Source organism: Bubalus kerabau, chromosome 14, assembly GCF_029407905.1.
Source record: "Bubalus kerabau isolate K-KA32 ecotype Philippines breed swamp buffalo chromosome 14, PCC_UOA_SB_1v2, whole genome shotgun sequence".
Taxonomy (NCBI): domain Eukaryota; kingdom Metazoa; phylum Chordata; class Mammalia; order Artiodactyla; family Bovidae; genus Bubalus; species Bubalus kerabau.
In genome coordinates, this window is record NC_073637.1 from 10,894,483 (window position 1) to 10,921,256 (window position 26,774).

Genomic DNA, 26,774 nt, shown 5'->3' on the forward strand with positions numbered 1-26,774 from the left:
TAAATCTATCTCACATCATCCCCCCGTCACCACCTTGGTCCAAGACCCCAGCATCACTCATGACATCTGACATAGCCCCTAACCCATCTCCTTCCATCTAACCCAGACTTCTTATATTCCATCTTCCATATGGCAGCCAGACTAATATAAAAATGTAAAGCAGTTCATGTCATACATCCACACAAAATTCTACAATGGTTCGCATAGAGATTTAAGGGAAAAAATACAAACTCTTAACTGCAGCTCACAAAGCCCCCTGCCCACACTGCTGATCCCATCTCCTTCTATGCCCTCTCCCAAAACATTCATTTATTCCATTACATGAAAGTTATCCATGCAAGAAAGGCAAAAAACAATACATGGAGACATTACAGACAGTGTGAGAGGTGGTAAGTGCTATGGGGGAAAGAAAGGCAGGACAGAATAAGAGGGGAAAGACAGGGGTTTCAGGAAGATTGTAGAACACAAGTTTAAGTAGGATACAACATCTCAGCAGCTCTTCTAACAGGTGGAGTTAGCCACCCAGATATGAGGGGGAGAACTTTCTAAGCAGAGAGTATCCATTTCCTATACAGTAGCCATAATAAAAAAGTGCATCTTACATTCCAGACAGTAAGTAAGAAAACACACAAGAAACCTGGGGAAAGTTCAGAGAATGAGCCATGGTTTTTACAGACTTAAAATAGGATCATATGGAAAGGCTGTCTGAGGACTACTTTGGGCTCCTTACTGCATCTAATGCTTCTATCACCCTGATGAGTTAGGTCCTGGCAGCCTCATTGTACAAAGAAAGAAACTAAGAGCAGAAGGATTTTAAATAGCATGACCACACAGACCCAGCTAGTCTTTCCTTCTGTGTATCTCCCTGGTGCTCTGTAGCTCTCATCACGGCACTTGGTCAAATGGTCAAATGGTCTTATGGTCCCTTGGTCAAACGGTCTTAACGATGGCTCGTTTAGTCACCTGACTTTCCTGCAAGGCTGTGAGCCCTCTGAGGGGAAAGCTCAATCTTTCTCATTTAGCCCAGAGCTGGAAGCACCTAGCACGGTGGTTCACACCCCTCAGAATCCAATAACACGTGCTAAATGAATGCATACATGCCTGACCCCAAGTTCAGACCCTGCTCTGATTGGCCCTAAGTCTGAAGTCCTGCACCATAAATTATAGTATTGGCCCCATCGGAGTGTGTTGATTTGAAAAACAGTCACAAATTCTTTGACACTCTTTCCATTGAGTTGTTGTCCAAATCTGAGGGGCTTTTAACTCCTCCAGCCAATGGAGTATGTCGTGACGCTGTGTGACCCTGAGGCTGGGTCACAAAAGGTTCATAAAGCTTCCACCTCACTCTGGAACCCTTGCTGCCTGTTGTCCCAAGGGGACCACGTGAAGGCAGTCTGGCCAACAGTCCTACTGGGGTCCCCAGTGAAGAGGCTGTCCTGGAGGTGGATCCTCTCACCCCAGATGACCCAAACCCACTCATTGAGTCTTCCCAGCCGAGGCTCAAACATGGCACAGTAACAGGCCAGCCATGCCATGTTGGTTCCATAGCCAGAAACACCTGGAACATGAAAGAAAATCTCACGCTCATGTTGACTTAAGTGCTGTGTTGACAGTTTATCTGCCTTACCTGAATGTAAGCTTTCTGAGTGCAGGAAGTTTTGCTTCCTTCGTTCAAAGCTGTATTTCTGGCACCTAGGAGAGGACATGGCATATAGTAGCTGCTCAATGGCTGTTTATGAAATGAATCAAGTTTTAAACATAGAAATAGAGGAGCAGGGAAAAAAAAAACAAACCCACAGCTCTTAGCTTCTGGCCAAAGCTAGGAGGGAAGCATGAAGCTTGTAAGATCCCCAACGATGGCATGATAAAACCATATGGATGCTTCAGGAAAGCCTGGATCTTTCTGAAACAATTGACTGCAATCATTTTTACTCTTGTCTTACCCTTCTCCGTCATCTTCCTAGAGAGTGAGAGATTTTTCCATGATTTAGTTTATGTCTTACCTCATTCCTTGCCAAGCCTGGAAGATCCTAGAAACTCTTTGTTGCTCCAGAAATATTTAGTGAATGAGATCTCATGCATCCCAAACCACAGAGCCAAGTTTTATATCCGTGAGTGTAATACAAAACTGAGCTCTTAATTTGGAAAGGAAAGAATCAGCTACTTAATATGCAACGTCAGCAGCCTTGTAGATTTTATGGTTCCAAACAGAACTGTGCGTCCCAAAGCCCAGTCGATTTCCTGTTTGTTATCACATTAGACCTATTTCAAGGCAGATGGAAAATTTGAAGGACATCTCCAGCTATTAAGACTGGCATAAATCTTTCAGGACTGCATATAAATACATAATGCTTCCTATTAGCGTTTTTTTTGAAATTAGGGTCCCTGTAATTTCTTGCTTAAGCAGGAGCTCTTTTCTTATGTAATTCTGCCCCTTTCAGTTGATAATTGGGCTCCCCAAATCTATAGGGCTTGGCAGGAACCCCTGTTGATGTCAATCCTGCTTTTAAGACAGGCTTTGTTTAAAATTCCATACAAAGATCTTTGTTGGTCCCCTTTTTGACCTTCACTCTGCCTGCATGCCTTTTTTTTTTTTTTTTTAACATTCTTCTTCTATTTTTTAAGTTTATTTTTTCTTCTGGTTGAGCTTGCAGCATGCAGGATCTTAGTTCCTTGACTACAGCTCGAACTCATGCCTCCTGCATCGAAAGTGGGGAGTCCTCACCCCTGGACTCCCAGGGAGGTCCCTGCCTGAATTTTTTTTAACGTTTTATTTTTTATTAGGGTATAGCTGATGTGACTTAGCAGCAGCAGCATACTTTCAGGTGAACAGAGAAGGGACTGTCATATCTATACATGTATCCATTCTCCCCTAAACTCCCCTCCCATCCTGGCTGCCACATAACATTGAGCAGAGTTTCCTGTGCTCTACAGTAGGTCTTTGTTGGTTATCCATTTTAAATATAGCAACGGGTACCTGTCCATCCCAAACTCCCTGACCGTCCCTTTCTCCCACTTCCCACCCCTCCACTGGCAACCATAAGTTTGGAGAACTATTTTGAATTAAAAGAAGATAACAGCTATCACATAAGTATACAACATACCAACAACGAAAGGTATATGACATTTGATGGATTGTTTCCATGTATTTTTTAAGAAGGAGAGTTTCCAGTCTGACAACCACTCCGGGTGACACTCACAGAGAAAGCTTGAGACCAGGGAGGGAAGTACAGACCCGGAGAACAGAGATCCTCCCACTAGAGTAGGGCTGTGTCCAAGCGTGGCCTGTATGAGGTCTAGGAGATGGGAAACAGATTGGACAGCACTGATCCCCCAGAAGTGGGAGCCCGAGAGTCTCTTCCCCATTCTCTTAGTGCTTTTTGTCCTTCCTCTCCTTTTATCCATCACCATTATCGCAATCCGACTTGCCGCTACCATTATGAACTGCGCCCTCTTGCGATAGGTGCCACGCACTACACTTCGCATAAGCGCCACAGCTTTCTGTGACCCGCCTGGTCCCCGACACAGGGAATTTATGCAAACCGGGCCAGGACTTCCACTGACAAAGCCTGTTTGGTGTGGTCTCAGAAATTGTACAAATTAGCACCCATTTAAAAGGGAGTCTGAAGTCAAGATTTTTAAAACAGTGGCTGTTCTTCTGTTGAGGAACAAAGATATTCTTTTCATATTTTTTCCCAAATTGACTTTTCTAAAGAAAAATCAAGACACCACTGAGTTCTCTTAATAAATAATGCAATGTCTTACTTGTGCTAGATTATCTAGTCTTTCAGTAGTCTTCTTAGGGAGCTTTTAGTACAGATATAATGTTTCATATAAAATATGGGAATGATAATAATAATAAAATTAGGCTCAAAGAAATTAATAATGAGTCAAATGGCAATAAGAATGTGGCCCAACAATCATCTTCAAGGGAACAAGTATTTCTTTGGCTCCCTGTAGACAACCTTGGACTTCATCACAACCACACGAGATAGACGTTATTAACAACTCCACTCTCCTGAAGAGGAAAGTGAACACGAGGGAGCGTTTATAGCCTCCCCAAGTCCACTTAGCCAGAAAGCGCCAAGGCTGGGACTGAAGCCCACGTCTTCAAACACTGAAACTGGTGCTATCACTGCCCTCCTGGGAAACAGCTGAATTTTAGCACCCATGTTATAGTCACATCACCCGGGGAATACCTTCTCTCATCATGAAGAAGAAATTTCTGGTTATGGAAACTCCATCTTCTGAGATTTGGAGAAAAATCTGAATCTTGGCTCAGCCATTGTTCTCTGCCTTTGGGCAACCCATATCCATCCGTGTAAAGCTGACCTCAGTGGGCAGTGGTGACAATCAAATGAGGTAAAGAAGGAAAGGTGCCTAATAGCAGAGGGCTTCCCAAAGAACATGCACGAAGTGATTATTCAGCATTGAGATTCCTTAGAAGGCTACGTGCTGGAGATATTCAAGTAGAGACCAAAGGATTTGGCTATAGATTGAACTGGATTCACAATTTATTAGCCAGGTTCATGACCTTTCAGTGGAAGGTAGAATATCTGTAGTGGGCTCATGTTATGAGCTGAATTGTATGCCCCCCAACAAGAATTCGAATGTTGGCACCCTAACCTGCAGGACCTCGGATGTGACAGTATCGGGAGACGGGGCCTTTAAAGAGGTGATTAAGTTAAACGAAGCTCTTAGGATGGGCCCTAATCCGCTATGACTGGTGTCCTCATAAAAAGAGGAAATTTGGACACATAAAGAGACACCAGGAGTCGGCACACACAGGCAAGAGAACATGTGAAGCCGCAGAGAGTGGCACCAGAAGAAATCAACCCTGCCAACAAGTTGGTCTTGGACTTCTGCTCCAGGACTATGAAACAACAAATTTCTGTCCTTTAAGCCAGCCAATCTGTGGCATTTTGTTTCGGCACTGCTGGCAGACAAGTACAGCTTGCAATCAGCATATTTATAAGCTATAGAATAGCAGATATCAGAAGGTACATTCAGTCAGACTAGCACTGTTTCAAGAACTGTCCATTTCAGTGGATTACGTGTATATTACATTACCTAGTTGTAATGTAATGTTAGTCACTAGGTCGTGTCCAGGGAGAAGGCAATGGCACCCCACTCCAGTACTCTTGCCTGGAAAATCCCATGGACGGAGGAGCCTGGTAGGCTGCAGTCCATGGGATTGCTAAGAGTCGGACACAACTGAGCGTCTTCACTTTCACTTTCACTTTCATGCATTGGAGAAGGAAATGGCAACCCACTCCAGTGTTCTCTCCTGGAGAATCCCAGGGACGGCGGGGCCTGGTGGGCTGTCGTCTATGGGGTTGCACAGAGTCGGACACGACTGAAGCGACTTAGCAGCAGCAGCAGCAGGTCGTGTCCGACTCTTTGCAACCCTATAGACTGTAGCCTGCCAGGCTCTCCTCTGACCATGGGATTCTCCAAGCAAGAATGCTGGTGTGGGTTGCCATTTCCTTTCTCCAGGGGATCTTCCTGACCCAGGGATCAAACTTGGATCTCCTGCATTGCAGGCAGATTCTTTACTGTCTGAGCCACCAGGGAAGTAGTATATTACGTGGACTGGGTTGTAATATAAACGTGGATCACTATCACCAAAGACTGAGTAAGACTGAACTTAACACCAGAAGTTCTCTTCTAATTCAGATATCATAATAATTGCTACTATCATAATTAATATGGTAATATTCATAGTGTATCAGTTAATATGGATTAATTGCCTCTAAGTACCAAAGGTTTGCAAATGTTAACTCCCTTACTCCTGAAACATCCCTTTAAGGTAATCATTATTCCTATTTTACAGATGAAGTTGAGACATTGATTATTTAACCGGTGCAGGGTCAAACACTTAGCATTTTTCAGAGAAAGGATTCCTGCCCAGAGAAGTCTGTTTCAAAAGCCTGCATTCACCGTAGGCAGCATCACTGGGCAGCTACCCATAATCCTCTGTCCAGTTACTTAGCACCCAAGCATCAGCTTCCCCTCTGCAAAGTGTTCAGGGATGGAAATTCAGAAGACCTTGGACTTAATAGGCTCCGCGCACGTGACTGACTGAGGGTACAATGGACCTTTTATGACGGCAGTAAGGACCGGGAGCGCTCCTCCAGTTGGCATGGAGCTTTTCTGTCAACTAGTAAACGGAGTATCGTGATGTCTGTGGGGGTGGATAATGAAGCACAATGGTCTATTCCATCAGGAGTAGAAGGAGGTGAGAAAATGGCCCCAGAACTCCTTGTCTGAAGACCCTGTGAATAGTGCTCTGCCCTCCTGCGCAAACGGGCTCCAGGCCAGACACTCTTGAACGCAGGTACATGGGCTCATTAGCAGGGAAATGGCAGCAGGTAATTGGAATATGTAAATGGCATGGGCAAACAGGGTGCTTTAACAATCAAGACCCGAAGAGAAAGAGCTTAATTTGATGGAGAGGAAGGAACAGACTGCCCAGGGAGCCAATTACTGGAGCCAGAGGATGGATGCTCAGCTTAGCAGGGGACCCACAGTCAGGAGGGAGGGCAGCTGGGACATTGGGTGGATCTGCTTCTGCCTCTAAAATGCCAAGTGACCCAGTGACGCAGCCCTGCCTTTTTCCAGACGCCAATTCTTGAGAACTCTTTACACCAATTCTTGAGAACTCTTTTTGCTAAATACCTCTTGCCGTCACCCCCCCTCCTCTCCAGGGCCTGCCACTTCTTTTCTTCTGGACCTCAGCATCTATCCGATGGGCTCCACCAACAGTCTTCTTACTGCTCCTGGAGAATTAATTCCTCCCACTCCCAACCTTTCTTCCACAGAGTCGTCACAAAGCCGTTTGTGCAATCACCTGGGGTCACGTGAGCCTATGCTTAAAGCACCTCTTGGTCCGCAGGTTTATAAGCCTGGTGCACAGGCGAGAGAACCTGCTCCATTTATGCTCGCTTCCAGCCCTCTGAACCTCTTGCCCTAGAAACTCCCCACCATGTCTTGATGGAGCCTTTACATATGCTGGGCCTTTCACTTGGCACAGAATTCTCAGCAAGTAATACAACTTAGGGGTTGAAAGTATAAACTCTAGATAACCTGAACTTGAATTTTGGGACCGACATTTTTTGCTGTGTAACTTTGAACAGAGTACTTAACTTCTCTGTCATTTCATCGTGGTTATCTCTCATAACTTTGTTGCTGGGATTAAATAAGATAAACCCAATGCCAGGCATACAGCAAGCAGTCAATAAATGTAAATAATGATGATGATGGCAACGACTGTCTATCGTGAACCAGGTTATTGAAATGCCATGATAATACAGAGATGAGTGAATTGTTTTGCATAGCTTGTCTCATCTTTTCATCTAAACATGGAATTCATTACTCAACTTTCGTTTCTTTTTTCCTCCTGTTTCCCACAGGTAGAGAGCAATACATGAAACAGTCAATCAATAAATGCTCACTGGAAAGATGAATGAATGAATTCATTAGATGGATGAATTGACTATTTTACCCAATATAATTCAGTTCAGTTCAGTCGCTCAGTTGTGTCCAACTTTTTGCGACCCTGTGGACTGCAGCACGCCAGGCTTCCCTGTCCATCACCAACTTCTGGAGCTTACTCAAACTCGCGTCCATTGAGTCAGTGATGCCATCCAACCATCTCATCCTTTGTCATCCCCTTTTCCTTCTGCCTTCAATCTTTCCCAGCATCAGGATCTTTTCCAATGAGTCAGTTCTTCGCATCAGGTGGCCAAAGTATGGGAGTTTCAGCTTCAGCATCAGTCCTTTCAATGAATATTCAGGACTGGTCTCCTCTAGGATGGTCTGGTTGGATTTCCTTATAGTCCAACGGCTCACAAGAGTCTTCTCCAACACCACAGTTCAAAAGCATCAATTCTTCGGCACTCAGCTTTCTTTATAGTCCAACTCTCACATCCATACATGACTAAGGGAAAATTATATACAATTATTTAAAAGAAAAAGTCAAAATGACATGAAGAAACATGCAAAGTAAGTTTAAAGGTTAATGTAAGAATGGCAAAGGCCAGGCAGGAAAAAGAAATATGCTTTCTCCCTGAGAACAACCAAAACTAAACCCTTTGGTTCTTGCCATCTGGGTTGAAGCTGAGTACCTTTTGGCTCAAAGCTCATTCATTCCTCATCCCTCCTGATTTGAGTTGCCTTCTACAGACATGTGTCCAAATACCTTTGAGTAATGTGAACAGTTACTCAAACTGGCTTCCCTGATAGCTCAGTTGGTAAAGAATCCACATGCAATGTAGGAGACCCTGGTTTGATTCCTGACTCAGGATGATCCACTGGAGAAGAGATAGACTACCCACTCCATATTCTTGGGCTTCCCTTATTGCTTAGCTGGTAAAGATTCCACCTGCAATGCGGAAGACCTGGGTTCAATCCCTGGGATGGGAAGATCCCCTGGAGAAAGGAAAGGCTACCTATTCCAATATTATGGCCTGGAGAATACCATGGACCACAGTCCATGGGATTGCAAAGAGTTGGACACAGCTGAGTGACTTACACTTTCAACGTGAGCAGTACATCACAGGCTACAAAGTTCTGCCTTATCACGGGTCCCTGAATGGTGTTCAGACCATTTTGCGGATGAGGAAAATGAGACCTGATGAGTTCAGCAACCAGCCCAAGGTCACTAAGCTCAGAGTCAGAGTCGGGACTGGAATTTGAGTCCAGGTCTAAGATCCGTACTTTAAGCTGCCCTCGGCCTCTGGGTGAAGGTGCAATGGTGTCCTTTCACCACTCCCATCTTATTCATTCCCAGGAAGTCTTCTCACTTGCAAGGAAGCCCTCATGTAGAGTGGTCTGAAGTTTAGGGGAAGGAAAACAAACACATGGAAGAAGGGAAGAGGGCAGCACATTTGAAGATTTGCTGTAGCTGGGTTTTCAAGAACAAAAATACATATAGGGAAGGCATGGGATCTTTCCTTTTCAAACACATTTCCTCTTGGCCTGAGGTTGTTAAAAGACCTAAAATTGGAGCTTGTCCTGTCTCTTCCAAAAAAAGCAGCGTCTCCTTAGCTGCCAAGACCTGTCTCACTGGCTCCTCCCAGAGGTAGAGTTGTAACAAGCAAGGGGCCGGGGGCGGAGGGGGTGGGGCATGCAGGATCTGATCAGAAGTAGCTTTATGAGGGATTCTGTGAGAGTGAAGAATGTGTGCTCAGTCCATGGAAGGTGATGTCAACAGAAACATAATGGGCATGGGAGGCAATTCCATATCCAGGAGATGTGTCTGTTCCATTGAGGTTACATCGTCCCACCCACAATTAGAAGGTCCAGTGCAATCCACCCGCCATCAGGTGGCTGGATGGGGGAGGGGGGAAAGGGGAGGAGGGAAAGGGGAGAGGGGAAAGGGGAGGGGGAAGGTGCCCTATTGGGGGCTGTTGGGGGCTGAGCTTTGGTCTTCGATGCAGTAGTGCTAGTCACCGCCAGAATATTAACAAAGGGTACTTCTGGGTACAAGTCAACAAACTATTATCATTGCCTTTTTGTTGATCTATATTTAATAATTTATCTACAACTATATGTACTTCTTGTGCAATAAGGAAAAGTAATAATATAAATAAAAGTAATACAAAATAAAGTAAATTTTAACGTGGTCTAAAACACAAGGTGTTTTGGGAGCTGTGTGAGAAGGGAGGCAGAGGCTCCCATTTGCCCATTCCTGTGAACCTGAGATCCTGCCCTGCTCATTGGATCAGAGTCATGGACTTCCTTGGTGGCTCAGTGGGTAAAAAAATCTGCCTGCAATGCAGAAGATTGCCTATAATGCAGGAGATCAGGGTTTGATCCCTGATCAGCAAGATTCCCTGGAGAAGGAACTGGCAACCCACTCTAGTACCCTTGCCTGGGAAATCCCATGTACAGAGGAGCCTGGCAGGTTACAGTCCATGCAGTTGCAAGAGTTAGACACTAAGAGCGATAAACCACCACCACCACGATGGTAACCATCACTGGAAGTGTTGTCATCTCCTACAAGCACATTTCTGTTCATTTTGTTACCACATGCTTAACCCTGGGAAGTAGGATTTACAGAGGCAGAAACTGAGGTTCAGAGACGGTCTCTTAATCTCTCTCCCTCTTTCTCCTTATTTATTCTCAGCAAGGCTACCTGTCTGCAAAGGGGAAAGAGTTCACTGGCCATATAGAACAGTGACAGGAAGACCAGGAGAGGTGAAAACAAAAGCAAAGGAATGGAGTGGGGATACAGAGAGGAAAATGTAAGAACTAGCAAGTGACTGGGTTTTCAAGGTGACAAATCACGCAAAACCAGGAGGGGGCGCCCTGTCGTCAACACCTCGGCCAGTCCAACCCTTGAGGACGGACGCTCTATCACCGAACTACCAGCATCCAGCTGATACCTGAGGCTCTTGGGACTTCAGGGTTCAAAAACAATTCCGTCCAGTGGGATGTAGGATGCTTGCTTTCCATTAGCGGGAATCTGTGCTATTGAGGGTTGAGATTACACAGTTTCCCAAATAGCACTCAGAGTTCACCCAGATTTTTTGTGATATTTCCAAACTCCCTATCTTCATTGAATTAGAAAACCATTGAAGCAAATCAGTTTCCAAACTCCCTTGCAGTTTCCCTATAGTTAGATTTAATTGGATCAAAATTATGCATTTAATATTGACTTTACTTCACCCTTTTGGGGCAGCATGAACGTAGTCCTTGCACTTGATCTTAAAACATTAATATTTGACAGTCTGCAGCTCTTATCAAAACAGGAGTCTTTCAAGTGCCTGAGGTTCGAACTATCATTTTGGAAATCTAAACTTTTGATTAATTGCACAGTAATGAATTCTGACATCTTTTTCCTATGTGGTTCTTGACTACTCTATTATGCTTATCTAGGGAGGCTTTTTAAGTGTTGACAAAATTTTTTTTGTTACTATGTTACTAAAGTTGCAAGAGAACTAACATTTCCTAAGATTAAAGACTCCCATAATGGTAAAAGACAAAAACAAAAATCTCAGACCCAGACATACAGTGAATGCTTCATTAGGTGCCAGCCATTGTTCTGGGGTCTTTGCATTCTGCATTCATTTATTCATTGTTATCTCACGCTGGCAATAAGTATTGAGAGGTTACTATTATAAATAACAGGCGTTCTTCTAGGATGCTGAGCCCTTGCATTTGTTTAGAGACAGAATAGTAAACAAAATGCAAATATGACCATTTCAGACAGTGATAAATGTAATGAGTAAATAAAACAGAAAGGGATTGGGGGAGAAGGGTAACTTTATACAAGGTGTTCAAATACAGAGGGCAGAATTTTTCTAGGTAGTTGGGATTGGGCTGGGGCAGAAAGTACAGGCATGTGTTGGTATTTGGGGGGTGGAGGGTAACAGATGTCAGGGAGCCCACTTCAGGTGTTCCCCCTTCTGTTTGGGACTTTTCTCACTGGAGGCGATTCCCTTTCTGCATACTGTTCCTCCTTCCCAGGGTTTGCACTGACTGGTTACTTACATGTTCCAACTCATTGTTGACCATTCATCTATTCGTGAACTTTTATGGGGGTTTTGCCATCCATAGAGTCCCGTTTCCATCTACCAGTTCATGTAATCTTCACAAAACTCACCCCACAGCCCACTGACCAAGGAACAATTTTTGTTCACTGGGTTTTCATGACTTCTTTTATATAAAGTTCTCATATTAGAGACACTTTCTGGACAAACTATTCTGTTGCACCAAGCAGTATATTTTTGTGCCTGTACAACACCATTTTAAGGGCTTCAGCCTTGCAGTACAGTTTAACTCCCCTTTTTCTAAACTCCCTTCTTGAAACTTCAGCCTTCTTGGTTCTGAGAATTCTGAGGCTGTTCCCTATGACAGTCATTCATACAGGTCCCCCCCTCCCCTTCCTCACCCCATACATCCACTCCGTTTTCTTGCTGCCCCTCCCCCATCCCTTCTCCCTTCCCTCATCCTTTCTCCTTTTCCCCATGCTCTCTCTCCTCCAGGCCCCTGCCCTCCTCTCCCTTTCACTCTCCTTTCCTCCAAGCGAATCCTGAGCCCCAGTTCACATGCAGGCCTTCCGGTCACTCCATTCTATACCCTAGGGGTAGATCCTAGGCTTGGCCTTGCTACACAGCCCCTCCCCTCCACCCAAGCCAGCTTATATGAGGGAAAGAGGGAAAAACAAAGGAGGCGCCAGGTACTTCCCAGGGGGCGCTAGTGGTAAGGAACTCGCCTGCCAAGGCAGGAGACTCAACAGACACTGGTTGGATCCCTGGGTCAGGAAGATCCCCTGGAAGAGGGCATGGCAACCCACTCCAGGATTCTTGCCTGGAGAATCCCATGGACAGAGGAGCCTGATGGGCTACAGTCCATCGGGTCACAAAGAGTCGGACACGACTGAACTCACTTAGCACGCAGCACAAGGTACCAGGGCAGCTGGAATGAAGGGTTTCCTCTAATGGTGGTGGGCACGGTGGGAGGGAGGGAGGGAGTCAGGTTCAAAGAGCAAGACCCTAGTGAATTAACAAGATATAGTCCACCCCCACCCTCCCTCCCCCTCCTCCTCCTCAACTGAGGCCTCACCTTCCTCTTGTCTCCCTGAAGCTCAAGAAGCTCAAGCCGTCCTTCACCTTTGCACTTACTGTTCTGCTGCCTGGAAGGCGCTTCTGGACATTTAACGTAGTTGCTCCAGCTTGCCATTTCATCTCGCCTCCAAAATATCACCTCCACGGTGAGGCCTCCCAGGGACAGACAATTTAAAGAAATTCCCCGCTTCTAGCCCTGCACGCCTATTTTCTTTCCTCCTTGAATTACCCACGGAGGAAATTATGCCGTTCCCGTGTGTTTCGCCGTTATTGTTTTCTACCTTTCGAGAAGGCAAGCTCTCTGAGCACAAGGACCTCACGTGGGTTTAGTCACTGAATGAATGAGCAGAAACTCAGAGAGGGAAGGACCTGCCAAGAGCACAAGTTAGGAGCGAAACCGATTCCCCGTGTCCTATTTCTTCGCCCTCTGCTCACGCTAGCTGGTGGAGGTGCCATTCAAGGGCCAGGGGCGTGAGGTCGGAACGAACCACGAATGGGAGCCATGAGCATCGCTGCCCCCGAGCGGGTGGGTCCCCGGTGCGCTCCGCCTTGGCCACCCCAGCAACTTGGATTTTACTTCCCAAGCCAAGAAGCAGGGTTGGGGGGTGACTAGAAAAATCTGAAGATGCAAGAACGGGAAAAAGAGACCATGACCCCCCTCCCACCCACCCCGTCCCTCCTGCTCTTTTCGTCTTTTCCCTCTACTCCCAGCCCGGGGAAAGCCCCAACGCCCACGGGAGCGCGGGGAGTCCCGCACCGCGGCCGCAGCCGCGCGCACGGGCGATCCCGGGCCGTGGGGCGCGCGGGGTAGGGGCGCGGAGAGGGGCGGGGCGCCGCCGTGGGCCTCCGGCCGCGACGGGGCGGGACAATGGGGCCCCACCCCGGCGAGGGCGGGAGGGAGGCGGCGTGCGCTCGGCCCGCGGCGCGCTCGCTCGCCGCTGCTGCCGCCGCCGGAGCGAGGCTGAGGCTGGAGCGGGCGGGGAGGGGCGCGGGGGGGAGCGCGGAGGCGGGAGGAGGCGGTGGCGGCGGCGGCGCGTGTGGCGGGCGGGAGGGAGGGAGGGCGGCTGGCCCCGGGCTTGTAAATAAACTGAGATGCTGTCTCGGGCTCGCCGGCCCGGGTGCCGCCGCCGCCGCCGCCGCCCGGGAGCGCCGGTGCCGGGCCCCAGCCGCCGCGCGCCCTAGCGCCTCCGCGCCAGCCTCGCGCGCCCTCGCCCGCTTCCCGCAGCCTCCGGCCCGCGCCCCTCGGGGTCCCGCGGCGGAACCGCGCGGGATGTGACCCTTTCCCCCTGCCCCCCGGGGCCCCGCCTTAGCCTGCTTTTGGGAGGGGGGGCTGGTGGGGAGGGGCGCGCGGATCATGGCATTGGAGTTCCCGGGCTTGCAGCCGCCGCCGCCGCCTCTTCCACGCAGCCCGAGCGCCCCTTCTTCCCCGAGCAGCAGCGGAGAAGGCGAAGCGGCCGGCGGGGGCGAGGCAGATGGGGCTCAAGGCGCGCAGGCCGGCGGGGGCGGCTGGCGGCGGCGGCGACGGGGGCGGCGGAGGCGGCGGGGCCGCTAACCCGGCCGGAGGGGACGCGGCGGCGGTCGGCGACGAAGAGCGGAAAGTGGGGCTAGCGCCGGGCGACGTGGAGCAAGTCACCTTGGCGCTGGGAGCCGGAGCTGACAAAGACGGGACCCTGCTGCTGGAGGGCGGCGGCCGCGACGAGGGGCAGCGGAGGACCCCGCAGGGCATCGGGCTCCTGGCCAAGACGCCCCTGAGCCGCCCAGTCAAGAGGAACAACGCCAAGTACAGACGCATCCAAACTTTGATCTACGACGCCCTCGAGAGACCGCGGGGCTGGGCGCTGCTCTACCACGCGCTCGTGTGAGTACCGGGCCTCTCCGGGCGCCCCTCGGAGGCGGTGCGTGAGGTGGAGGGGTTCGGGGTGCGGGTAGGAGCCGAGGACGGCTCTGGGGCTTCCAAGTCCAGGGGCGCCCGTCCACCGAATTGGAGAGCAGCCTGCCCTCTGCTGTGTATGCCTGTGTGTCTATGGACCACTCTCAGGGTGTTGGACACCTGGGAGTTGAACCCCAAGGCTTAAAAAAAAATCCACGCGTGGCTCCTCTGCAGATTTGGAGATCGAATTGGTACCTCTGTGTGCGCGCGCGGGTGCGCGTTTGTGGCACCATCTCCGGATGTTGGTAGCCAAGCTTAAAAGAATTCTGTGGTTTTTCTTAATTAACGAGGAGGTTGAACGGGATAAAGCGGATCCTCCCATGCGCTCTGTGTTTCTGCTTGGGGTGGGTCCCTTCTACTTGGGATCGCTGTTGAGTTTAGATGATACATCCTGCAGTTGGGGATGGGAGTGGTACACTGCCCACAGTGGGGTGTGTGTGTGAGTGTGAGCGCGGCTATCGATTGCTTGCTTGTGCTGCCCTTTTTCGGGCTCCATTCTGGTGTGGAAAGGAACGTGGTTTGCTCCATTTGGGGACTGGGGCTGGCCAACATGCATCTTTGGGGGTTCTTTTTAGGGAAGTTAATGAGAGAGAGGGATGAAGGGGGAACTGTGATTCTCCGGCTCTAAGCCTGGAATGAGGGGTGGGGGCTTCACCTTGCCAGTCGATGAGGGCCAGGGATAATTTTGGCTGAAACATCTCCATAATTTGGTCTTATCATCCCCTCCACCTCAACTCCTTCCCGTCTCTTGCTGTGGCCGGGCCAGGGCAGAGGGCGTGTGAAGGGGCCTGGGCTGAAGCTTTGCCCCCAAGCACCCTTCCCCTGGAAAGAGTCTGTTTCAAGCCAGAATGTAAATGCGTGATGGGCAGGAAGATGGAACTTCTTTTGCGCCCAATGCTCTGGATAAAATATCCTGCTGTGTTTGGGGAGGGTAGGATGACAGTGGTGGCTACTTTCCCAGGAGGGGAAGTCAGGGTTGTTAACATGCACCCCCCGCCCGACTCCACCCCCCACCCTCGCCCCACCCGCGCCGGGCTGGCAGGGCACTTCCAGGTACCCCTTGCTTCCTGTCTGTGGCTTAGTCATTCTGATGGCTGCTCCTTAGGAAGCTGTACCATTACTAGGGTTTTGACGGGGAAGTGACCAAGACCTTGACCCTTCTGCTTGTGCTTTTAGCAGTGAATATTCCTCCCTGTCCTTCTCCAATTGACCGACGACTAATGGGTGGAAAGGAGTTCAGGGAGCCTTGGAGTTAAACACTACCTGCCAATCTTCCTTGGTTGGAAAGGCAGTTCCAGATTTGACCACCAGGTGGGGGCCTCCGCACAGAACCTCAGGCTTGGCAACAGGTTTCATCCGAGAGGTTCCTGAAGCCTGCCTGAAACTGAGGCACGAAAGGCATCCAACCAGGAATATGGGTTGGGTTTTTTTTTTGTTTTTTTTTTTGAGGGTGGGGGCTGGGGGGACGGAATCTAGCCTTTGGCATCCAGGTCTGCGTGTATTTGCAGGTGTTAGTGGCTGGAGAGAAGGGTTAGCAATTGCTCTTCTGTTGGCTTTCATCAGTTGATAAAAAGGGATTAAAATATATTCATCTCTGTCTCTAGTGCTGTATTTAGTCAAATTGAACTGATGATAATACTGGAATATGCGATAATAAGGCATACAAATTACTTGAGTGCACACAAGCATGCACGGCCTTACACGTCCTTTTGACATAAATGGCGTTCTGTGCATACTGGCTGCCTTCTGAACCTGGGGTCCCACTGGAGTTTGTGGGCTCCCTCTTCCTTCACCTTTCCCAGCCAGCACTCTTGCCCCATCTTGGACATTCTGGGGAGAGGATAGCTAAGGCCCGATTTTATCCTTCTCTAGAATTATTCCATCACTTGGAAGCAGGTTTGGGAATACCTGTATGTAACCTCAGTTTCCCAGAGAGGATCCAGGAAAATTTTACATTGTGGAAGAAAGAAGAATTGCATACCTAGCGAGGTACTTTTGTACATGCAAATTATTTATTTCATTTAGTTCTTGCTGCAGTTTCATGATGTGGGAATTGTTACCTGTATTTGATGGATGAGAATATGGAAACCAAAACAGGTAGAACCATTTGTCCAGGGTCACATGGTTGAGATTCTGGAGCTCACATTTGAATGCTGGGGGTCATCTCTTGTTTCTAAGCTGGGATCCCAGTTATGACCCTCTGCCAACAATTTCAGGACTCTGGGTATTTCACGAGGCATCCCTGGTGCCCCTTGCCCCCTCGGTAACAGATGACTCTGTCATGTCTCTGCCTCCCCTTCCTAGCTCATGGTTGGCAAATGGCTGGAAATGGATCTGGAATCGAAGGAGGGGCTGCTCAAAGCCCAGGGAATTGCAGTGTTGGGGAGACAGAACGTGGCCTGCGTGGTGCCAGGGTTGGAATTCTGATTAATCGGGCATTCCACAGGAAAACCCTGTTGGGTCGGGTTTGGGCCCCTGACACTTGAATTTCAACTCATTAGCGGAAGCACTGTACACTTTCCCTCCCGCTGAGGAGCAAGCCTAGTCAAGTGAACAAAACCTAACCTTTCATTGATGATTCAGGATTTTGCAAGGCCCTGAAATTTGTGCTTTAAAGCAACCATTATCTTATTCTGGGCTGTGGTTAATGGCACAAGAGAGCCAGGATATTGGGCTGATCGTGGTCTCACAGACTAGTGCATGCTTAAAAAAAGCAAACAAACTAAAAAATGAACCAGACCCATGAGATGTTATTTCTTGCTTCTATCCTAAAGGCAGAGAATATAGAAAATGTGAACATCGAAGACCCTCCACCCCCATTCCACCGCCCCTGCTCCCCTTGTCTTAAATGCCCATCCCTTGCTTTCTCCTGGCTACTCGCTTTCACCCTGGCTGAGTTCTTGGGTCACCTCCTCCAGGGAAGTTTCTCCCTGACCTGCCAGCTGGTTAGAATGGCCCATCCTTGGCAGCATCCTAACCGTAAGATTCTGCACTGGACTGATCTGCTTGCTCATCTCCCCCACACGGACTGAGAGCTCCTTTGAGGAGGAACCGCGTTGTTCCTTAGCAACCTCAGTCCCCTGCAGGCTTGCTGGGCTCCTGGTGGATACCCAGTAAGCATTTGCTGAATGGACGAGCGAGAGAATCCTATCAGGTTCACCGAGACTTTATTCTGCATGGTGTGTGTTACTGTCTTCACAACAATAATAAGTGGTCAGCATTGTGGAAGGTCAATGATGAGAACTGTGCTCAGAAGTTCTAAGGTGGACAAGGGGTAAAGGAAAAGGTCAGAGACCACACTCTGAGCTCAGCAAGGCTGATCTCTTTTCTGTATCTTAAGCTGCATGGCTGAAAAGGATTCCAATATTGTAGAAAATGGGCTGGACTTGAAGTTCATCTCTGGACTCTGCCTTCAGTCTCTGAGCGAAGAGACCCGCATGAGCATGCGCCTGCAGGAGCAGGTTGTGCAAGACCCGTAAATTGGGGATGATCACACTGCCCCATCACCAGGTTGGTTTTTAGGCTAAAGAAAGTAGGGTCTATGAATGAAATGAGCCTACTAGTAGGCATGAAGCATTTATTAGTTGATTCTGAACTAGAATCTCCTTATAAGTCATACCCTTCTGCCACTGTGGCTGTCTGGGGACTCCCGCTTCCGGGCCTGTTAGTGGGAAGTTGCTGGTTTCATCTTGGCATATTGCTGGATTGGCACCATACAGTCATCCTGTCCTGACTGCCTCTCCTGGACCAGTAGGGGTGATCAGTCGCCTACCTGTTGATAGACCGAGGGGAAGTGCTCATAAGAGAGGCACACTGATTGCATTCTGAGGTGGATTGGCCCCAAGGCTGAGAGGTGGGGCTCTCGGACCCGGCAGCTGCTCTGAAAGGTAAAAAAGGGCCTGGCGGTGGACTTAGTGTATTGACTAAAGGGTCTGCAGTCCTCAAGGCGGAGGAGAGATGCTGGCCTCTCACCGAGACCCCTCATTAGTAAGGCAGAGTCTTCGCAAGTCTTTGAAGTAAGAGAAACTTAATTTCCCAAACTGGCTTTGCCTCTTACAGCTGGTATGGTCTTGGGAAAGTTGCTGGATCTCCAAGTTTCAATTTCTTCATCTAAAAAATGTGATCAGTATAGACTTTATGGAGCTAAGAGCACCTTACATAGAAGAAATGCTCAATAATAGATAGTCATTTGTGTTATTAATGTTACTCATTCAATATAAATGCCTTCTCTGTGTCTGGTATTCTTCTAGATTATAGCAGTAAACAAAATCCAGCAAAACAAAACAGTCTAATCTCTGCCCCTATAGAACATACAGTCTAATAATATGTTAGTGATATTTTAATATAATTTAATAATAATGTTAGTATTAGCAGCCATCTCAGAGCTTGGCCATCTGGTCAACCTTCCATCCCAGGCAGAAGGAGTCCCTTCAACAGCAATTCCCCCAATGCTACAGCTTACTAATTGATTACTGATGGGACATTGTTTTTCTTTTCTAGACAATGCTGGATTCAGTTCTCTCAACTATTGTGTTTCTCTGGCTCTGTTCATCCCATTCTCCTCTTTTTCTGCCTCATGTAGCTCATTCTTTCTCTTTTCCTACAAGGTGTTGGTCTTCTTAACCACCTCAGTTCATCCTCACTTTTTTCCTTACCCTACTAATTTCCCCTTTGCATTTTCTTCTTCAGTTTTGTCAGTTTCCTTCTCATTATTGAGAACCAAGGATTTTGAGTTCTCATTCTTTCTTAAAATTTTTATTTTACTGTGATAAGAACACTTAACACGAAATCTACCCTCTTAACAAATATTTAAGTGTACAGCATGCTGTTGTTGACTGTAGGTACAGGGTTGTACAGCTGATCGCTCCCCTTGCTTAACTGACACTTAATGCCTGTTGGCTGCTGCTGCTGCTGCTAAGTCACTTCAGTCGTGTCTGACTCTGTGTGACTCCATACACGGCAGCCCACCAAGCTCCCCGGTCCCTGGGATTCTCCAGGCAAGAACACTGGAGTGGGTTGCCTGTTGGCTGGTCACCCTCTATTCCTCCCTCCCTCCAGCTCCTAGCAACCACCGTATCACCCTTTCACTCCAGGAATTTGTTTTAGATCCTCATATAAGTAGACTCATGCGGCGTTTGTCATTCTGTGAATGTCTTATTTCACTTAGCATAATGCCCTCAAAGTCCATCTGTGTTGTCACATACTACAGAATTCCCTTAAGACTGAGTGCTATCCATTCTCTTTATTCATTCATCTGTGGATGGACATTTAGCATGTTTCCACATCTTGGCTAATGTGAATAGTATTTCAATAAGCGTAGAAGTGCTAATATCTCTTTGAGATCCTGATAATAATATTTTGAGTAAATTCTCAGAAGTGGGGCTACTGAATCACATGGTAGTTCTACTTTTTAATTTTTGAGACACTTCCATGCTGCTTTCCAGCCGCACCATTTGCTTTTCCACCAGCACTGTTTGTCGTTGTTCCATCACTAAGTCATATTTGACTCTTTGTGAGCCCATGGACCCCATGGACTGCAGCAATCAAGGCTTGCCTGTGCTTCACTATCTCCAGGGGTTTGCTCAAACTCACAACCCTGAGTCTGCTCAAACTCATGCTTTCCAGGTGGCTCAGATGGTAAAGAATCTGCCTGCAATGCAGGAGACCCAGGTTTGATCCCTGGGTCAGGAAATCCTCAGAGAAGGGAATGGCTACCCATTCCAGTATTCTTTCCTGGAGAATCCCATGGACAGAGGAGCCCGTCACAGAGTCAGACCCGACTGAGTGACTAACACTTTCACTTTCCAACAATATGTAAGGCTTGCTGTTTCTCCACATCTTCACTAATACTTTCTGTGTCATGTTTTTTGTGATAATAGTCATCCTGACAGGTTTGAGGTGTTCTATATTGTATCATTCTTTCTCATTGGTAAGAGCATGGTCTTTGGAGTCAGACATGCGTTTGCTATTTCCTTGCTTTGTGACCTAGAGCAATGTGCTCAACTTTCTTGGGTTTCAGTTTCTTTATTTCTGATATGTAGATAATAATGCCTGCCCCTCAGGGTTGCTGTGAAATTTAATCAAGGTGATGATGTTAAACCCCTAAACATTGCGTTGTGTTGATTTGCAACCTCAGGTGAAATCTGAAATTGGTCGAGTACATGGATGGCAAGGAGAGACCCAAGAAAGAAGCAAGCCACTCTGGATGAGTAGGTGTTGGGCTTAAGAATCAGAGAACTTGTATATGGGGCTTGTCATGGGCAGCAAGAGAGGTAGATATTTACACTGCCTTCCAGCATCTTAAAGGTTTATATAGAGGCCTTTGTGGGATACAGTAACATACACCATCCAGATGGTTTCAACAACACATGCTCACTCAAGACTGCACCCTTCAACGTGGCTCCCACTGTGGCAACAGTGGGCAGAGAATAGAGGCCCAGCACTAGAGGGATAAGGAGCCAGCTCATGGGTCACATCCTCTCCATGACCCCCACCAGCACCATGGTTCAGTTCAGTTCAGTTCAGTTGCTCAGTCGTGTCCGACTCCTTGCGACCCCATGAATCACAGCATGCCAGGCCTCCCTGTCCATCACCAACTCCCGGAGTTCACCCAGACTCACGTCCATCAAGTCAGTGATGCCATCCAGCCATCTCATCCTCTGTCGTCCCCTTCTCCTCCTGCCCCCAATCCCTCCCAGTGTCAGAGTCTTTTCTAATGAGTCAACTCACCATGGTAGACTTCAGTAAATGTTTCTTTCTTGCTTTTCCTCTCAACTGTATTTAATCGGCCTTCTTCTTGTCCCCCCGCCCCCCACCAAAATCCACAGCCCCCTTCCCTTTCTAATAATCTCATTTGATTTTTTATTTTATGAACTCCTTGATTTCTTCCTTTCTCTTTTTTATGACACTGTCAAACTGTTCAAGCAGAATGAAGAAGCCGAGGGGTGGACACAGCAACCCACAGCATCAGGTCTCTGGGAAGCCATGAGACTGTATGCTGGGAACAACAAGGACCACAGGTACACCAGGTTCACTTTCTAGGAAATAGGCTAACATCAAGTGGCCGTTCTTGCTTGAAGAGAAGGTGCCCAGTATCTCCCTTTCATAAATGCATGACAGATGATAAGAAGTTATGTGACTGACCCAAGATCTTGAAACTAAGGTGGTGGAGTTGGGATCACACAGGAGTCCTCCACCCACTAGGTGGCGCTCTCTTTGCCACGTTACCATTCTCCTCTGTGGAAGGAAGGCGGTGCACCAGAAGAGTAATGGAAAGGTATCCACACTCTCGCTTTCAGAGTGAGGCACTTTAGAGCTGCATTTCTGGAAAGTTCCCACGGGAAACCAGTGCAGCTGGTCTATAGCCCACACTTTGAGTAACAAGGCTTCTCAGACTTTGATATAAGTGTGCATCAATGAGGCATGAAGGTGGGTGGTGGTGGTTTAGTCCTGAAGTCGTGTCCGATTCTTGGGACCGCACGGACTGTAGCCCACCAGGCTCCTCTGTCCGTGGAATTTCCCAGGCAAGAATACTGGAGTGGGTTGCCATTTCCTTCTACAGGGGACCTTAAGAGAAATCTGGCAGATTCCACCTGAACCAAAACCATTCAACTTGTATGTAATGAGGGCAACTGACCCTACCCTTCTCCTGAATAATTCAGTGGAAATTTACAACATACCTGCAATCATGCCTAAACTGACTTGAAACTAATCATGAAGAAATAACAGACAAAGTCAAATGGTGGGACACCCTGCAAGATATCTGGCATGGTCTCTTCCAAAGGGTCTGTGTGATGAGAACAAACAAAAATGAGGAAAACTTTCTGTTTAAGGAGGCTGAACGCACATGACAGCCAGGTGCAATGCTTGAAAATCAACAAGTGGACTACATCAGACTTCACCGCAAAAGAAGGGATCAAATGAAAAGGCAACTATGATAAGGGAGAAAATATTTGCAACCATGTATTTGATAAGAGGATAAAATCCAAAATATATAAAGAATTTGTACAACTCTGTAGCAAGAAAGCAAATACTCTGATTTTAAAAATGGGCAGAGAATCTGAATAAATATTTTTCCAAGAAGATACACAGATGGCACATGAAAAGGTGCTCAGCATCATTGAGCATCAGGGGAATGCAAATTAAAAATGCAGTGAGATACCACCTCGCACCTGTCAGAATGGTTATCATCAAAAAGACAAGAAATAGCAAGTGTTGGTGAGGATGTGGAGAAAAGGGATCCCTTATGCACTGTTGGTGGGAATGTAAACTGGTGCAGCCACTATGGAGAACAGCATGGAGATTCCTCAAAAACTTAAAAATAGAGCTACCATATGCTCCAGCAATCCCACTTCTGGATATATATATCCAAAGGAGATGAAATCAGTATCTTGAAGAGCTATTTGCAGCCCCATGTGCACTGCAGTATTATTTACAATAGGCAAGATACGGAAACAGCTTGAGTGTCCATTGATGGATGAATGGATAAAGAAAATGTGATATATACATGAGATGGAATATTTTCCAGCCGTAAAAAGAAGGAAATCTTGCTATTTGCAGCAACATGGATGAATCATTAGGGCATTATGCTAAGAGACATACGTCAGAGAAAAGTACTGTATTAGCTCACTTATAAATGCAATCTAAAAAAATTGAACTGAGCACTGGAGATCAGATTGGTGGTTGTTGGGGGCAACCAATTGGTGGTGGTACAGGAAATAGATTAAGATGGTTAAGGGGTAAAGACTTTTACTTATAAGATGATAGGTTCTGGGTTCTAATGAACAGTGTGGTGACTGTATTTAAAAATAACTCTGTTGTATAGTTGAAAGTTGCTAAAGAGAACAGATCCTAACACTTCTCACCAAAATAATGAGTAAATATACTGTGTAAGGTGTTGGTTGTGTTTATGTGTTTGTTGTAGTTATCATTTCATAAGATACATGTGTATTTAATCATCATATTGTGTACCTTAAATGTACACCATTGTGTTACATGTCCATTGTATGTGAATAAAGCTGGAAAAAACATAAGCCAATGCAATTCATGACTCTTGATTGGACCGTGAATTAAAAAAATGAATAACAATAAAATATTATAGGGACAATTAAGCAAACTTGAACATGGAGTCCATATTCGATGATATTTTATCAGTTCAGTTCAGTCACTCAGTCATGTCTGACTCTTTGCGACCCCATGGACTGCATCACGCCAGGCTTCCTTCTGCATCACCAACTCCCGGAGCTTGATCAAACTCATGTCTATTGAGTTGGTGATGCCATCCAACCATCTCATCCTCTGTCATCCCCTTCTCTCCCTGCCTTCAATCTTTCCCAGCATCAGGGTCTTTTCCAGTGAGTCAGTTCTTCCCATCAGGTGGCCAAAGTATTGGAGCTTCAGCTTCAGCATCAGTCCTTCCAATGAAGAATCAGAGTTGATTTCCTTGAGGATTGACTGGTTGGATCTCCTTGCAGTCTAAGGGACTCTCAAGAGTCTTCTCCAACACCACAGTTCAAAAGCATCAATTCTTCGGTGCTCAGTTTTCTTTATAGTCCAACTCTCACATCCATACATGACTACTGGAAAAACCATAGCTTTGACTAGACAGACTTTTGTTGGCAACGTAATATCTCTGCTTTTTAATATGCTGTCTAGGTTGGTCTTAGCTTTCCTTCCAAGGAGCAAGCATCTTTTAATTTCATGGCTGCTGTCAGCATCTGTAGTGATTTTGGAGCCCCCCAAAATAAAGTCTCTCACTGTTTCTATTGTTTCCCCATCTGTTTGCCATGAAGTGATGGACCGGATGCCATGATCTTAGTTTTCTGAATGTTGAGTTTTAAGCCAACTTTTTCACTCTCCTTTTTCACTTTCGTCAAGAGACTCTTTAGTTCTTCTTCACTTTCTGCCATAAGGGTGGTGTTGTCTGCATATCTGAGGTTATTTATATTTCTCTCGGCAATCTTGATTCCAGCTTGTGCTTCATCCAGGTCGGCATTTCACATGATGTACTCTCCATACAAGTTAAATAAGCAGGGTGACAAAATACAGCCTTGATGTACTCTTTTCCCAATTTGGAACCAGTCTGTTGTTCCATGTCTGTTTCTAATTGTTGTTTCTTGACCTACACACAGATTTCTCAGGAGGCAGGTCAGGTGATCTGGTATTCCTATCTCTTTAAGAATTTTCCAGTTTGTTGTGATCCACATAGTCAAAGGCTTTGATGTAGTCAATAAAGCAGACTTAAATGTATTTCTGGAGCTCTCTTGCTTTTTCGATGATCCAATAGATGTTTGCAGTTTGATCTCTGGTTCTTTGCCTTTTCTAAATCCAGTTTGGGAGCTCTTGGTTCGTGTATTGTTGAAGTCTCAATTGGAGACATTTGAGAAGACTGTTGGAGACTGTTGGAGAATTTTGAGCATTACTTTGCTAGCATGTGAGATGACTGCAATTGTGTGGTGGTTTGAACATTCTTTGGCATTGCCTTTCTTTGGGATTGGAATGAAAACTGACCTTTTCCAGTCTTTGACCACTGCTGATTTTTCCAAATTTTCTGGCATATTGAGTGCAGAACATTCACAGCATCATATTTTAGGATTTGAAATAGCTCAAGTGGAATTCCATCACCTCCACTGGGTTTGTTCATAGTGATGCTTCCTAAGGCCCACTTGATTTTGAATTTCAGGATGTCTGGCTCTAGGTGAGTGATCACACCATCATGGTTATCTGGGTTATGAAGATCTTTTTGATCTAGTTCTTCTGTGTATTCTTGGCACCTGTTCTTAATATCTTCTGCTTCTGTTAGGTCCATACCATTTCCGTCCTTTATTGTGCCCATCTTTGCATGAAATGTTCCCTTGGTATCTCTAATTTTCTTGAAGTGATCTCTAGTCTTTCCCATTCTATTGTTTTCCTCTATTTCTTTGCACTGATCACTGAGGAAGGCTTTCTTGTCTCTCCTTGCTATTTTTTGGCACTCTGCATTCAAATGTGTATATCTTTCCTTTTCTCCTGTGCCTTTAGCATCTCTTTTTTTCTCAGCTATTTGTAAGGCATCCTCAGAAAACTGTTTTGCCTTTCTGCAGTTCTTTTTCTTGGGAATGGTCTTGATCCCTGCCTCCTGTACAATGTCATTAACCTCTGCCCATAGTTCTTCAGGTACTCTATCAGATCTAATCCCTTGAATCTATTTCTCACTTCCACTGTATAATTGTAAGTGATTTGATTTAGGTCATACCTGAATGGTCTAGTGGTTTTCCCTACCTTCTTTAATTTTAGTCTGAATTTGGCAATCAGGAGTTCATAATCTGAGTCACAGTCAGCCCCAGTCTTGTTTTTGCTGAATGTGTACAGCTGCTCCATTTTTGGCTGCAAAGAATATAATCAGTCTGATTTTGGTATTGATCATCTGGTGATGTCCATGTGTGGAGTCTTCTCTTGTGTTGTTGGAAGAGGGTGTATGCTATGACCAGTGCGTTCTCTTGGCAAAACTCTGTTAGCCTTTGCCCTGCTTCATTTTGTACGCCAAGGCCAAATTTGCCTGTTACTCCAGGTATCTCTTGACATCCTACTTTTGCATTCCAGTCCCCTATAATGAAAAGGACATCTTTTGAGGGTGTTAGTTCTAGAAGGTCTTGTAGGTCTTCATAGAACTGTTCCACTTCAGCTTCTTCAGCATTACTGGACAGGGCATAGACTTGAATTACCATGATATTGAATGGTTTGCCTTGGAAATGAACAGAGATCATTCTGTCATTTTTGAGACTGCACCCAAGTACTGCCTTTCAGACTTTTTTGTTGACTAGGAAGGCTACTCCATTTCTTCTAAGGGATTCTTGCCCACAGTAGTAGATATAATGGTCATCTGAATTAAATTTGCTGATTCTAGTCTATTTTAGTTCACTGATTCCTAAAATGTTGATGTTCACTCTTGCCATCTCCAGTTTGGCCACTTCCAGTTCACCTTGCTTCATGGACATAACATTCCAGGACATCAAATTTGGACATTATATATCCAAATTTAATTTCGTGAGTGTGATAATTTCTTTGTGGTTATGCAGATGAATTTTTTTTTAAGAGGTGCCTGCTGTAATATTTAGTGGTGAAGTGTCTTGGTATCTGCAACTTGCTTTCAGGTGGTTCAGCACACATGTAGACTATGTAAATGTGTGTGTGTGTGCACAGTTCATGTGCACACACGGGAAGAGAGAGAAGGAGACCAACAGGATGAAGATAATTAACATTGGAAAATCTAGGAAATATATACATATATATAT

General features: G+C 46.5%; 1 protein-coding gene across 1 annotated transcript in view; it reads left to right on the plus strand.

Annotated features, from left to right (window-relative positions):
• The first annotated feature begins 14,044 nt into the window (after nucleotides 1-14,044).
• KCNQ3 (potassium voltage-gated channel subfamily Q member 3) overlaps nucleotides 14,045-26,774 on the plus strand; it is a 291,277-nt gene continuing 278,547 nt past the window's right edge. Inside the window, exon 1 of the mRNA XM_055545745.1 lies at nucleotides 14,045-14,430. Coding sequence (XP_055401720.1) covers nucleotides 14,045-14,430 — 386 coding nt within the window. The remainder of the gene's footprint in view (nucleotides 14,431-26,774) is intronic.